Raw genomic sequence first — 15,994 nt, 5'->3', positions numbered from 1 at the left:
CTGGGTTCCTGAGTTACTCCTGGGGAAGTCCCCAGGTGGGCAGTCACCTGCAGTCAGTGCCTCTGACCCCATCTGTTTACACTGGAAACATCGTGGGAGCCAAATATTTTCCGTTCACTGGTCTGTGATCATCAGCCCTCTCTCCCCTGAAGGTTTTACACTTCATGCAGCGCACTGAGCCCAAAGCACAGAGCACTCATCACCTCGCAGCTTCCTTACAATTAACAGCAGGAGCGGGACCAACTGTGCCTTGACTCTGAGGAGGCTCGGTCAGATGTCAGGATAGGTTCCTGTTTGTGTCACAGGACACAGCTGAAAATGCGGGGAGGGAGAAATACAACAGCCAAGGGGGTAAAGTCTCAGGAATATAAAATAGAACTCATAACTGTCTCTCTTAACATGCTGTAAGTGGCCAAGTCACAGGGAGGGGACCAAGGAGAGACTCTGTCAGTGCAAAGCCAGGGCACCCTGGGAGTATCACACCGGGGGTCCAACCTCTGTGTGAACAGAGGCCTCCTAGCCACCCACGGGAGGGACAGATGGAGTGCAGTGAGCAAGAAAGGGATAGTGCACACCCGTCTGTTTGCAGAAGCATTTGTGGGTGTGTCTGTGTATGTGTGATAAAGAGCTCTCAGGCACATTGTCACTTTCTAGACACAAATTTTGTATTTTTAATGTGTACCCTACAATAGTTTTTTTTCATTCTTTAAGGATAAGACTAATTAAATTTCAGATTATGACTAATTATATAAACTAACATGTCAAAGGAAAACTAAATATGTTCATCTGTTAAAAATAGCCTAGGCAGAGTGGCTCACGCCCGTAATCCCAGCACTTTGGGAGACTGGGGCAAGCGGATCACCTGAGGTCGGGAGTTTGAGACCAGCCTGGCCAGCATGGTGAAGCCCTATCTCTACTAAAAATTCAAAAAAAAAAAAAATTAGTCAAGCATGGTGGTGCACACCTGTAGTCCCAGCTACTCGGGAGGCTGAGGCATGAGAATCATTTGAACCCAGAAGGTAGAGGTTGCAGTGAGCCAATATTGCACCACTGCACTCCAGCCTGGGTGACAGAGCAAGACTCTGTCTAAAATTAAATAAATGATATATTTAATACTATCTTTACCAAAAGCACCATGATAACATAATATTATTAAATCTTAGTATGACCATCGATGTGTTCCATAATTAAGAATTCCATGTTAGAAATGACATATGTAAATTATTTTTGCTTTTTCATATGTCACTAAGTTTGTTTTGAGTCCTCAAAAACAGTCAAGCTTTACAATATGCAAATAAAATTATGCAGTGGAGTTCCTTGTAAAAGTGGTTATTGAAGGAAAAATGTGATTGGGACTGAAAGAAACAGCGCTATCGTTTTGACTCCTAATGTATTCATGGTTTCTCTCTAAGCCCTGTCCAGGCTGGGCGATGTACGGGTCTGAGGCAGATCGTGGTCAGTTTAACAAGGTTTCAGACATGAGTCATGTGGACAAGCACCACCTGGGGCCCAATATCCGCATCGGCCATATGATTGTGGAATGTGAGCTGCGTGAGGGCAACCTCTGCCATCTTTGAATGTCAGATCTCTGTCTCCCATCACTGCATCTAGAATCTAGTTGGGACTAAACAGATATTTGTTGGTTGACTATATGAATGAAAGCTTGGATGGATGGAGGAGTAAGTGAGTGATCCCACCAAAGTAACTCCTGTGTAGAAAAAGAATCAAGTTCTGTTTGGACCCAGAGGGTGGCTCAGTGGCCCAGGGAGTAAGATGACAGTGCAGTGTCAGGAAGTATCCAGAAGTGGATGGGCTGCCTCGGGGGAGTGAGCTCACCATCATGGGAAACATTTAAGCAGTGGCCAAGGGAATGGCTCTCTAAGTCTGTCCCAGTCCCCAGGGCCCCTGGCTCTCAAAGCGTGTCCCAGGACTCCTGGGGGCCTTCAAAACCTGTTCAGGGGATCCAAAAGCCAAACTGCTTTCAAATGAATACCAAGACATTGCTTGCTATTTTTGCTTTCTTGACATTGGCACCAATGGTACAATAGTAGCAGGGCAGATCTGTTGACCCAGGAATCAAGCCACCAGCTCCAGCACAAAAGTCACTGTAGACTTCACTGCCATACACCGCCTTTAAAAATAATTTTATTTAATCTAGGCAATACCATTCAAGACATAGGCATAGGCAAAGATTTCATGTTGAAAATGCCAAAGGTAATTGCAACAAAAGCAAAAATTGACAAATGGGATCTAATTAAACTAAAGAGTTTCTGCACAGCAGAAGAGACTCATCAGAGTGAACAGACAACCTACAGAATGGGAGAAAAAATCTGCAATCTGTATATCTGACAAAGGTCTAATATCCAGAGTCTGCAAGGAACTTAAACAAATATACCAAAAAAAAAAAAAAAAGAAACATTAAAAAGTGGGCAAAAGACATGAACAGACACTTTTCAAAAAAAAAAAAAAATTCTTGTGACCAACAAATATATGAAAAAAGGCTCAACATCACTGATCATTAGAGAAATGCAAATCAAAATCACAATGAGATACCATCTCGCACCAGTCAGAATGGCAATTAAAGAGTCTGGAAACAACAGATGCTGGCAAGGTTGCAGAGAGAAGGGAATGTGGAAAGGAACTGTGGAAGACAGTGTGATGATTCCTTAAAGATCTAGAGGCAGAAATACCATTTGACCTAGCAATCCCATTGCTGGGTACATAGCCAAAGGAGTAAAAATCATTCTGTTACACAGATACCTGCATGCATATGTTCATTGCAGCACCATTCACAATAGCAAATACATGGAATTAACTCAAATGCCCATTGGTAATAGACTGGATAAGGAAAATGTGGTACATATACACCATGGAATATTAAAGGAATGAGATCATGTCCTTTGCAGGGACATAGATGGAGCTGGAAGCCGTTATCCTCAGTAAGTTAATGCAGGAACAGAAAACCAAGCACTGCATGTTCTCACTTATATGTGGGAGCTGAACAGTGAGAACAGTGAGAACCCTGTGTCCCCCACAGACACATGAAGGGAAACGACACACATGGAGGGATTGACATAATTGGACACATGGGGAGGGCCTGTTGGGGCAGGCGTGTGGCGGGAGGGAGAGCATCAGGAAGAATAGCTAATGTACTCTGGGCTTAATACTAAGGTGATGGGTGGATCTGTGCAGCAAACCACCAAGGCACACATTTACCTACGTAACAAACCTGCACATCCTGCTCTTGTACTCCAGAACTTAAAATTATTATTTTTCCTTCAACTTTTATTTTATTTGACAATGTTCTTGAGGATGCAATAAAAAATAATATTATTCAGACTTGACCTTTGAAATACATAGCTTTTTAACATTCTACGTGACAAAATCAGCAGTGCTTATGAATCCCTTCTGCTGCACTCCAAAGCGTGAAGATTGTCTCCAAGAAGCACCTGTGAGGTGTTTCAGCCTGAGTTGAACCAGCCACTTCTTAATGGAATGTCATTTGTCCCTTGAGAAAACAACTGACAAACTCTGGACTTTGGGTTTTGGGGAGACTTTCCTCAAAAGTGAATCAGATGAACCTGAAGAAGAAGAAACCATCGACAATAGTTGTTGCCAATGGTAAAATTTGAGCTTTCCAGAAAAAAATTATGATTTTAGAAAATTTGTATTCACTCCTATGAGTTGGAGAGGTTCCCATGACTTAGACCTTCCATTATAAGATCTGTGGTATTATTAATGAATGCGATTTTCAATATAATGAAATGTATCAACTGCGGGAAGACCCACATAATTCTGCAAACCATTGTTTTCCAGTGACCAAGACCTGAGGACACAAAATCATGCATGGGTAAAAGGTCTATTCCAGGCACAAGACAGATCCACGGATTTTCTTTTTATTTATTTATTTATTTATTTATTTATTTATTATTATACTTTAAGTTGTAGGGTACATGTGCATAATGTGCAGGTTTGTTACATATGTATACTTGTGCCATGTTGGTGTGCTGCACCCATCAACTCATCATTTACATCAGGTATAACTCCCAATGCAGATCCACGGATTTTCATGTGACAGGGAGGGAGAAAGTTTGTTGATACGGGTTCAGATTCCACATCACAGCTAGCCTGTAGGAAGCTACTAGTTGTCTAGCTGTGGTGTAGTATCAAAGCAGAATATTCACAGTTAGCTAAAAGGGCTATTAAAATACTTCTTCTTGCTGTATGTACTCATCCATGTGAAGCCAGATTTTCTTCGTATATTTCAACCAAAACAAAAGATTTCCACAGACTGAGTGCAGAAACAGATATAAGCATCCAGGTAGTTGCCATTCAGCCAGACACAAAAGAGACTTGAAAAGATACAAAGCTGTGACACTCTTCTCGCTACTCTTTTCTTTTAGTTTTGGAAAATATACTTATTATCCAGAAAGTGTTATTTATGTTAACATATAATGAGCTTACTTTATTTTTAAATTAACTAAAATATATATTTTATAAATTTCTAAGCTTTAATTATTTGTTTATTTTGGAGATAGGATCTAGTTCTGTCACCCAGTCTGGAGTGCAGCAGTGCAGTCATGGCTCACTGCAGCCTCAAACTCCTGGACTCAAGTGATCCTCCCACCTCAGCCTTCCAAAGTGTTGGGATTACAGGTGTGAAACACTGCACCCAGCCAGATTTAATATTTAACACAGTAAATTATCGATAGCTGTAACTTATCTAGCAAAAACTCTTTGGGATCCTCAAAAATTAATAAGAATATAAAGGGCTTCTAAGGCCAAAAGTTTGGGAACCAGTTTCTTAAGAGCCATTTTAAACATGGTGGTCACCTCTAAACCTCAGATTCTGTACTTCTGTGAATTAATAGAACTAACTTGGCAGGTAGTCTTACGTACAATAAATATAATTTTCATGTCAAAGTCAGTTTCTTTTAAGAATACTAACTACCTACCCCTTCTGAAATTCTCAACACTAAATTTCAAAGTCTGCTTTTTTAAAATGTGGTTATGGAAAAATAATACTATTTGGAACCCATAAAACATAGGGCCTCAGACTTAACTAAAACCTAAACCATGGGTGGGTATTTAACACGTTATTACTAACTGTGTAATTTCGACAACTCTGTCCTTCTGTTTAGTTTCAAAATCCTGTGTTTATTCTCAATTTTAAACAGGAAGAAATGATTTGTGCTTCTGTCTTCATTCTTAACTCAAACACAGAGCATCTCAACATTAAAAAAAAAAAAGGAGGAAAAAAAGTACAAACTGTTTTAAAGAGAGATGTTTGCATCAGACTAACAATTCTCTAGAGGAAGGAAACCTGCTACTGAATGCCATCAGTACCTTCAGTTTCTTCAAGACACCATGCCCGGCCCTTGATTTACAGGGAACCGTCCACCCTTAATGACCATCACTCATTTAAATGAACATAAGCAAATAAATTAAATGGGATATATAACAGGAGAGGACTTCATTTCTATTTTAATTTGCTATTTTTTTTCTGCAGAAATTTAACCGGGACATTTCCTGACTACCCTGACATTGAAGAAGGAGGCTCAGCTATTATTTTTTCTAACAAGACCATACAACAGGTACAAATATGCTTGAGAAATGAAGTGTAAATGTATCAAATGGCATTTCTTTAAACTTTAAAATTAATGAGTTTATAGCCTTACTGGGTCTCGTTTATTTTCCTATACATATTTACATGGAAATACTTTTGGGTGTTCATGATTGTATGTACTTTCATATTTATTCAAAGTGAGTTCTTTTTTTTTCCCCATCTTATCTTTGAAGGAGATGTGATGATGTGTGAAGGTCGTTTTCTTAGTAAATTCTGAGTAGGTTGGCTGCAGGAGCCCTTTATGTTCTGGTCCCAGCTTCCCTCTCCCTCTCATCTCCATGCCCCACCCCTCAGCAGGCCCTTGGCTCCAGCAGTCCACTCATCTGTGCTCCTGGCTCATGCCGCTGCTCCTTTGGGTGTGCCATGCTCTTCCTGAGTTCTGGGCGCCTTCCTGCTTAGCTCCTGCTCCCCTGTCAAGACCCAGCTCCTTGTCTTATTAATGTTTTTCGAGTGAAACACCTTTGATTGTCTCTGTAGATGCTTCAGTGACATTTGATGAAATTGACATTTAAAACTATTTTTTTAATGTCTTCATAAACTAGGAATAGGAAAATTCTTCTTAGCTTCATAGTATTTAGCATAGAAACCAAGAGAAGATTTGCATTATACTCAATGACGAGGCATTAGAGGCATTGTCAAAGTGAAAATCAATAAGGACAATTTGTCTTATCTCCTGAGTAAAATTTTCCCCAACTGCCCACAACCTGGGTGACTAACCCTTCCTCTAAAGCCCTGTGCTATTAACATCACTCATTTGACGTTTACCCTACGCTACTTCACATGGACACCTTTCTTTTAATGCAGGGGGCCTTCAAACATACAGCATTTTATTTGAATTTCTATTAAGCTGGTTCACCATTTACAAGCTTGTATCATAACATTCATGTGCATGCTTTATCTCTTCCTTAGCCTGTCAGCTTCTCCAGAGGAAGGACTTTTAATTTGCATATGTAAACATTCAACAAATGTTTGCTGAACAAAAGAACAGAAGGCTTATCTTCTCCATGAGATTATAAACCTTCTAAGGGCAAGAGCCATATTTTAAGATTCTTTAAAATCATAGAAATGAGTGCATAGTGAGTGCTCAATATATATTTCGTTTTTCTTAATAATGATAATATTAATTTTACAGCCATGAGAACATAGTCTCTAATTTTTTAAATTAAAAATGTTTTCTTTTTTAAGGAAATAAAATTGTTAGGTTAAATCTGTTGAAAAAAATGTCAAAATCAAGAAAATAATAGTTGCTATCAGAACTATTAGTGAATATTTCCTTGGACATTGTAAAAAATGCCAGACAAATAAGAAAAAGGAAAGAAGTGATAAATATTTTAAAGTGAGAATTTTATCATTGTTTTAAGATCATGTAATTATCTCCCTAGGAAACCCAATACATTTAGCAAGAAATTATATTGACAAATTATACAGAATTGAACAGAATTACACTGACAAAATCTCACTGAAGAAGATAAAAGAAGACTTGAATGATATACTGAACAATTATTTATCTGGATAAAAAGACTCAATAATATAAAATATTATACGCACTTAATACTTTAATTATACACACAAAAGTATAAATACACACTTTTTATTATTCTATGAAGTTAATGCATTTCCAGTTAAAATCAAAACAAGTTTTTATTGACATAATTATTTTCAAGTATCTGAAGAATGAATGCACGGAAATATCCCAAAAGTTGTTTTTAAAACTGTAATAGGGAACTTTCCATATTGAAATAAAACAAATTATAAAGATATGAAGTAGCCAAAGTACCACAATGCTGGAAAATGAATAGACGGATAACAACAAAAATAACAGATAACATTTGTTGGACAAATATTCTGTGCCAAGTACCATGCAAGCACTTTATATAAGTCAACTTATTTAATTCTTCCAAACTACGAAGATAAAAAATTTGGCCAAATTAGTTGTGGAGCTGAGATTCAAACTCAAGGAATCTGACTTTAGAATAGTGTGCTCAGAAACTTAGTCGGGTATATGTATCAGAACTCAGTAGTATACTGATGACATTTCAGATAAATGGGGAAGGACAGACTAATAAATAATACTATTTAGTAATAACTGGCTCACCATTTGGCAAAGTCAAGTAGAGCCTTCCGTATTATACAAAACAAATTTCAGATGAATTAAATATTTACATGTAAAAATGTTAAGCCACAAATTACTTAAGAAATTGTTTGAACTGGAGAAAAGTTTCATAAGCATGGCACCCTAGGCAAACACCATGAAGAGACTCTGCCCATATACTTAACTACATAAAACTCAAATAGCAAAATGGCCAAAAAAAAAATCACAAATGAAGTTCAAGTTATATGATAACTGAGGAAAACATTTGCAACATATGTGATAATGGGTATTTTTCATGTATAAATATTTCTCAGAAAACAATAACAAAAACTGGAATATCCCAATAAAAAAGAAGGCAAAGAATATGAACAGGAATTTAACATAAGAAAACATTTTAAAACTCCCTGACAAATAAATGTATAAAGTAATGTTGCCATATCTCTTTTCACCTATAGGACTGGTAAAAATTTTAAGTCATTGTAATGACTGGAGTTGGTATGCATGTGGGAAAAAGTCACTCTCATACATTGCTACTGGATATGTAAATTAGCATGACATTTTTAAGGAACGTGGATCAAATGAATATCAAAACTTTTCATGTGTATGTGCTTTGGCTCATAAATGCTCTTTGAGGAATTTATACTAAAGAAGTAAGAGAAGTTGTCGTAAGTCAGAGGTCAACATCCTTTTTTTGTAAAGGGACAAATAGTAAATATTTTAGGTTGTGGCACATACATTCTCTCCTGGCACTACTCAACTCTGCCAATATGGCATTGATATGCTTAGTCTCTGTGTCCCCACCCAAATCTCATCTCAAATCCCCATATGTCAAGGGAGAGACCTGATGGGGGTGGTTCCCCCAGACTGTTCTTGTGATCGTGAGTTCTCACAAATCTGATGGTTTTATAAGGGGCACTTCCCCCTTTGTGCTCTCTCTCTCTCTGTCTCCTGCCACCACGTAAGACATGCTTGCTTCCCCTTCTGCCATGATTGCAAGTTTCCTGATGCCTCCCCAGCCATGCGGAACTGTGAGTCAATTAAACCCCTTTTCTTTATAAATTACCCAGTCTCAGGCAGTTCTTTATAGCAATGTGAGAATGGACTAATACAGGCATCAGAGAAGCCATAGACAACATGTAAATGATGGGCATGGCTGTGTTCCAGTCACACTTCATTTCAAAAATGGGCAGGCGGCCGGCCAGAGCTGGCCCATGCACCATAATTTGCTGACCCCTGCCATGGATGCTGTTCACGTCTGCCTTGTTTATTGCATTGACAAAGAAGAAAACAGCCTGATGTTCTTTAACAGGGAATTCGTTAAGTAACATAAAGTTCTCTGCAGCAGTAAAAACCAGGCTGTCGCTCAGGGTTTCAGGACTTCAAGGGACCAACCCTGCTGTCGGCCTCCGTTTGTCCCTGTGCTCCCCTCCAAGAGCCCTCAGAGTTAAGCACACAGGAATTGCTCTTCCTTCACTTCTCCATCGGAAACCAACCTCCGCTCCCAAAGGCTGCCTCAGCCCTCCACAGGACTCCTCCCTCCTCCACTGAATTCCATGAGCACTAAATATTGACCCTATTATTTGGCAGTTTGTCAAGCCCTGCCTTGAGTGATTGTCATTTTGATTTGGAGTTGTTTCGCTTTTTTTATGTGTTTAGGTGTTGTCCCGCCAGCTAAATTGCCAGGCACAATTTGTGTCTTGGAAGTCCATGGCAAACATCCAGACACATTTTATGTTCAGTTAGAAAGGTAGCGATTATAGGATTAAGAATGTTGGTAGAACATCTAAATTGCCATGAGAAACATTAAAACTACTAGTCAAAAGAAAATTGAGAATGTCTGGTTAACACATTGAGAGAGAACAGAGGAGACCACAAAGCAGCTTAGCCTTGAAAGACAGATGATTGAAGAGTCAGAACGGCGTGGTGATTACAAATCACAGTTCCGCCACACACTAGACCTGCAACCTTAGGCAAGCTTCATCCCCACACCCGCCGATTCAGTTTTCTCATCTGTAAGTGGAGGTTACTGGCAACACCTACCTCCCTGCACTGAGGTAATAATTAAATGAGACAATACATGTGAGATACTTAGAACAGAGCTTGGCACCTTGAAACCCTTCAGAAAACCATCACAGTTGTTACTAATGTTAATAGTAGCAGTAATAGTAGCCATTGTAGCCATAGTATGAAGAGAGAGTAGACCAAGCATTATTATTATAACAGTGTATGTACCAGGTGAAATATATAGTAATAAAACACAAAAATAATACAAATACTTTTTTTGAAATGAGCATAACATTGATACAAAACCCAAAAAGAAAAAATGGAACAACAAAAAAAGACACAGATCTGTCTGCGTTATAAGTATTAACACAAACATTTTAACTAAAGTATTAGCACACTAAAACCAGCACCACATTAAACTAGTAAAACACCACAAGTGGTGATTATTCCAGGATGCAAGAATGGTTTGGGTTAAGGATGTCTATGAATGCACTGCCTTGTATTAAAAAGTCCAAAAGGGAAAACCATAAGTTCCTCACTGTGGAGGTTGCAAGGGCATTTTACAAATTTAACATCCATTCTTGATATTTAAAAATAGAACTCTACAAAATTGGAATAGATGGATACTTGTTGAACATTATAAAATATTTCTTAGTTCAAAACCAAGTGTCATGCTTAACGAAATTCACTAGAAACATTTCCACTTATGAGTGTCAGGAAAAATTCAAGAATAGCCATCATCACTACTATTATTTAACATGGTCCCATAGGAGCTACTAAACAATATATCCCCTTTCTAGTGTTCTAAAGGGGAACGGAAGAGGCAAATGATCACCTTTTGCACATATGTTCAATATTTAGAAAAGCATTGAATAACTAAAGAGCAAAAAAGCAAAGAGAATAAACTAAAAACTACTTTAAATAATATGAGAAGCAAGATGGGGTGATTACAAAATTAATATGCAGAAAGCAATCGCTATTGTGCATACAAACAGTAGCTAGCTAGAAAATATAATGTAAGAGACCATTTACAACACCAACAGTGCAAAGATAAAATGCCCAGGAATAAGCTTAATGATAAATGTACACTCTACCTGAAGAAAAGCTTACAACACTCCTGAGGGATGCGAAGAAATGGAAAAGCATATCGTGCTCTTAGGTAGGAATGCTCAACACCATACATACCTTGACTCCTAAACATCATCTATAAACATAATATGATCCAAATAAAAATACCAATAGCATTATATTGGGGCATTGGCGGGGAGGACGCAGGGAGGATGACCAAACTAAACTTTAAGTAGAAAGCAAATAACCGAGAATAACCAGTGGAATTTGGAAAATGAAGCATGATGAGGAGGAACTAGCTTTGCCAGGTATGAAAACATATTCTTAGGAGCCCACTGGCACAGACAAAAGGCTGAAAAGGCACATCAATTGAAAAGAACGGAAAATCAAGAAATAGACCCAAATACATATGGAAATGTATAATAAAGACAGCATCTCAAATGTGAAAGGAAAAAAAGGAAATAAATGGTATAAGAAGAGCCAGGTGGTCATCTAAGAAAAAAGAAAATTAAATCCCTAACTCTTTATACTTTACTTTGGAATGATTCCAAGTGGATCAAACACTTACGTATAAAACAAAACAAAAACACAAAAGGACTAGAAGAAGCTAAGAAAGAAATATGTCATAACCTTAGAATGGGAAAGATCCTTCTAACTATGGTGCAAACCCAGGAATCATAGCAGAAAAAAATTGATAAATTCAACTACACACACAAAATTGTTTTAATCCTACATGGAAAAAATGACCCCAAGTAAGGGAAATGACAGATGACACCCTGAGAGAATTTTTTGTGATAAGTATCACAGACAAGAGACCTTTCTTCTAATATGTAAGGAACTCCTACAGCTCTATAAGAAAAGATTAATAACCCAATACAAAAATCAGCAAAAGGATGTGAATAGACAGTTCTCAGAAAGAGAAAACTCAAATGAATTCGAAACATAATAAAAGATGTTCAACATATGAAAAGACGAACAACCTCACACATGTAAGAGAAATGCAAATTAAAACTACACTGACAGATGAAATTGATCAATTGAATCTCAACAAAATGCAAAACTTTTGCACTTCAAGAGATACCATTAAGAAAATGAAAATACAAGTAACAGACTGGGAGAAGATATTTGCAGAATACCTACCTGCTAAAGAACTTACAGCCAGAAAATACAAAGTACTCTTACACCTCAATAAGAAGACAGTTCAATCAAAACACAGGCAAAAGACTTGAACAGACAATTCACAAAGGAAGATATCTGGATGGCTAGTAAGAACATGAAAAGATGTTCAACGTTATTAGTCATTAGGGTAATGAAAATGTGGATGAAGATGTGGAGAAAAGGGAACCCTCATACATTGCTAGTGGGAATATAAAATGTTGCCACTTTGGAAAACATCATGCCAATTTCTTAAAAGTAAAATATAAATTTACCAAAGGACCTAGTAATTCTTCTCTTAGGACTCTAGCCAAAAGAAATGAAAACATATATCCACACAAAAACATTTGTAGATGAATGTTCATAGCAGCATTACTCATAATTGCCAAAAATTTGAAACAACTTAAATGCATATCAACTGGGGAATATGGTAAATATGGTATATCCATGCAACTTAATATTATTTGGCAATTAAAAAGGAACGCACATCTGATACATGCTACAACGTGAATGAACTTAAAGCATTATGCCATATTAAAACATTATGCAATGTGAATGAAGCCAGACACGATGGACTATATATTTTATGATTCCATTTATATGAAATGTCTAGAAAAAGGAAACCTGTAGATACAGAAAGTAGATTAGTGCTTGCTTGGTGAGATACTTTTGTTGTGTCCCCACCCAAATCTCATCTTGAATTGTAGTTCCCGTAATGCCCATTTGTTTTGGGTTGGACCTGTTAGGAGGTAATTGAATCATGTAGGCAGTTACCGTCATGCTGTTCTCGTGATAGCGAGTGACTTCTCACAAGATTTGATGGCTCTATAAGGGGCTTTTCCCCCTTTGCTCGACACTTCTCTTTCCTCTTGCCATGTGAAGAAGGACCTGTTTGCTTCCCCTTCCACCATGATTGTGAGTTTCCTGAGGCCTTCCCAGCCATGTGGAACTGTGAGTCAAGTAAACCTCTTTACTTCATAAATTACTCAGTGTTGGGTATTTCTTCACACCAGCATGAGAATGGACTAATACACCTGGGAAGGGGAGAGAAAAGGGATTAGCAATTAATGGAAATGAGAGAATCTTATTGGGGTGATAGAATGTTCTAAAACTGATTTATGGTAGTGGAACACAACTTGATATACTTGCTAAAAAATTATTGAATTGCACACTTGAAATGAGTGCGTATATGATATGCTTCAATAAAATTATATTTTGAGAAAAGAAAACAGGCACCAGGCCAAATTTGACCCTGAGGCCAAAAAAATGATGGCTGACTTAATAGGCAGTAAAGTGTACTTTTAACTTTGGAAGATTTTGCTCAAGTTGATGAACAAGAGCAAAATAAATTCAATACTGGCTTCTCAAAAAAAACGAAAGCAACTACATTTCTACCCATGTAACTGGCAAACAAGATGCACCATGACAACGAGCATATGGGGAAACAGGCCCTCTCCTACGCTGCTGGCAGAAGGGTAAATTGACACAACCCATGGTGGGAAGTTTAACAGTATTACAAATGTGCGTACACTTGATCCAGCATTTCTACTTTAAGGAATTTATCCTGCAGATATGTTCACCACCTGCAAAATGATATTTGCATGCATTTATTCATGGCAACAATGTTAGTAGTAGCAGATTACTATTAGAAATAACAGCAGATTACTGTTAGAAATAATCTTAATCTTGTTTGGTAGGGGAATGACCAAATAAATTGTTACAATACACCTTTAAAAAATGAACCGTGAAGCTCTGTATGTATCACTAAGGAAAGATGGCCAAGATATATTATTAGGTGACAAATGCAGAACAAGAACAGTATTATAATATGCTAACATATGTATAAAACGACAAGTTGATGTTTGTAATGTGCATTTGTGTGTGTACATGTGTACATCTGTGTGCACTTGGAAGATTTTGCTATAACTGAAGAGTGCAGGTAAAATAAATTTTGTATTGGTTTAAAAAAGAGACAACTTCAATGACATATTACTTTTCACCTATACAATTGGCAAACATAACACAACAATACCAGTGTGCTCTGTGTGTGTATTATATGTATATTTGCATATATGTGTATAAAGTGTCTTTAGAAGCATATCCAAAGTATTTGGGTTGATTTTTTAGCAAATGTATTATGATCAGCCACACACTGGAAGTCACCACAAACCCGTGTCCTGCTTAGCCCAGGACTCCTGTAGACTTCTGCTGAGGAACTCAACAGCCCTCAAGACCACCACACAACCACCTGCAGCTTTCACCACAGAGGACCCCTCAGGGTTGGTTATCATGAACCCCAACAGCATATTCTGCAGAAGTTCCTACAGTTTTCACAGCTGAGGAAACCAGCTGCCTGCACAGAAGCAGTGGACCTCCCTCAGTTTTCACCACTGAGGACACTGCATTTCTTTTCACCTTCACAATCTCCAGGTGCCTGAGTCTCCCGTCCCCCGCTGGAGCCACCCAGAGCAACATGACTGCCTCTGCCACAGTGACCCCAGCCCAGCGACCCACCCAAGTGGCCCTCATGTTCCCTAGGTGCCTAAGTCACCACATCTCCTTGAAATCACCCCAGATACTGCCTCCACAGGTTCTCTGGGCCAGGGACCCAGAGCAGCTACTGCATGTATGCTAGAAAACAACCTTGGAGCCCCCTACCACAGACTCCAACCTCACCACTGCATGCACTCAAGACTAGCTCCTGTAGCCAGACTATTGCAGTAGCTGCTAGCCTGGCCCCCCCCAAGTAGGTGAGCATAACCAGTTGGCCATGCCCTCCAGCTCCTATCCCCACACTATGCTTGTTCCCAAAGCTGGTCCCTGTAGCTACATGTACATGCATCACTCCAGCTCAGCCTGAAGTTGGCCATGCATGCAGATGGTGTTGCTGGTCTGCAGCTGGCCTCTGTAATTATGCATATGCCCCACTGCTACATGTGCACCTGCAGCTGGCCCCAGCCACAAAGGACTAAGCAGGTGCCAACATCACAGACTCCAGCTGCCTGAAATGGCAAGACTGAATGCTCCCCCAGATTTGGAGTCACCACATGCCCCAACACTTGGTACCTCACAACACTAGACCCAGTGCTACAGTGCCCCCGGCATGCCTCTGTCCCTCAACCCTGCTGCCCACAGGTGAAGGTCTTTCCTTACCAAAGCCAGTCTATAAAGTCTGGAAGAGGTGACTACTTGAAATTTGCAGACTCATTTATAAGACTACATGAAGAATCAGGGAAACATGATACCACTAACAGAACACAATAAACTTTCACTAACTGACCCTAAAGAATTGGAGATCCATGAATTACATGACAGAGAATTCAAAATAAGTATTCTAAAGAAGCTCAGCAAATTACAAGACAATACAAATAAACTATTTAATGAAATCAGGAAAATAATACCAGAACAAAATGAAAGAAGGATCTACAAGACAATCAGAAAGTAATAAACAAAGTGGCAGCAATAAGTTCTTCCTGTCAATAATTATCTCAAATATAAATGAATTAAATTCTCCAATCAAAAGACATAGCATGGCTGAATGGATTTTTAAAAAATTATTCAACTATATGCTGCATACAAGAGATTCACTTTACTTTTAAGGACACACATAGAATGAAGGCGAAGGGATAGAAAAAGATATTCCATATAAACTAAATCCAAAAGAAAGCAGGGGTAACTATAATTATGTCAGACAAAATATACTTTAAGTCAAAAACTGTAAAAAGGGCAAGTAAGATCATTATATAATTATAAAGAGATCAGTTCATCAATAGAATGTAACAATTGCAAATGTATGTGTACCAAACATCAGAGCATATAAATATGAAAAGCAAACATTAATAGATCTGAAGGGAGAGAGAGATTACAATACAATAATAGTAGGGAATTTCAATACCTCACTTTCAACAATGAACAGATCATTCAAACATAAAATTAATAAGGAAACAATGAACTTGAACTACACTTTAGACCAAATGGACCTAATAGACATATACAGAACATTTGATCCGATAGCAGCAGAATATACATTCCTTTCAAATGCTCATAGA

The 15,994-nt window shown here is 38.3% G+C and overlaps 1 protein-coding gene across 4 annotated transcripts in view; it reads left to right on the top strand.

Moving 5' to 3' along the window:
* The window catches only part of IQCA1 (IQ motif containing with AAA domain 1), a 166,314-nt gene that overhangs the window by 60,882 nt on the left and 89,438 nt on the right, over nt 1-15,994 (top strand). For all 4 annotated transcript variants that reach the window (XM_077957952.1, XM_015111399.3, XM_015111398.3 and 1 more), the window contains one exon: nt 5,510-5,594. In XM_077957952.1, coding sequence (XP_077814078.1) covers nt 5,510-5,594 — 85 coding nt within the window. The remainder of the gene's footprint in view (nt 1-5,509; nt 5,595-15,994) is intronic.

This window comes from Macaca mulatta, chromosome 12, assembly GCF_049350105.2.
Source record: "Macaca mulatta isolate MMU2019108-1 chromosome 12, T2T-MMU8v2.0, whole genome shotgun sequence".
In the NCBI taxonomy this organism is placed as follows: domain Eukaryota; kingdom Metazoa; phylum Chordata; class Mammalia; order Primates; family Cercopithecidae; genus Macaca; species Macaca mulatta.
Note: the sequence above shows the minus strand (reverse complement) of the source record. Positions and strands in the feature narration are given on the sequence as shown.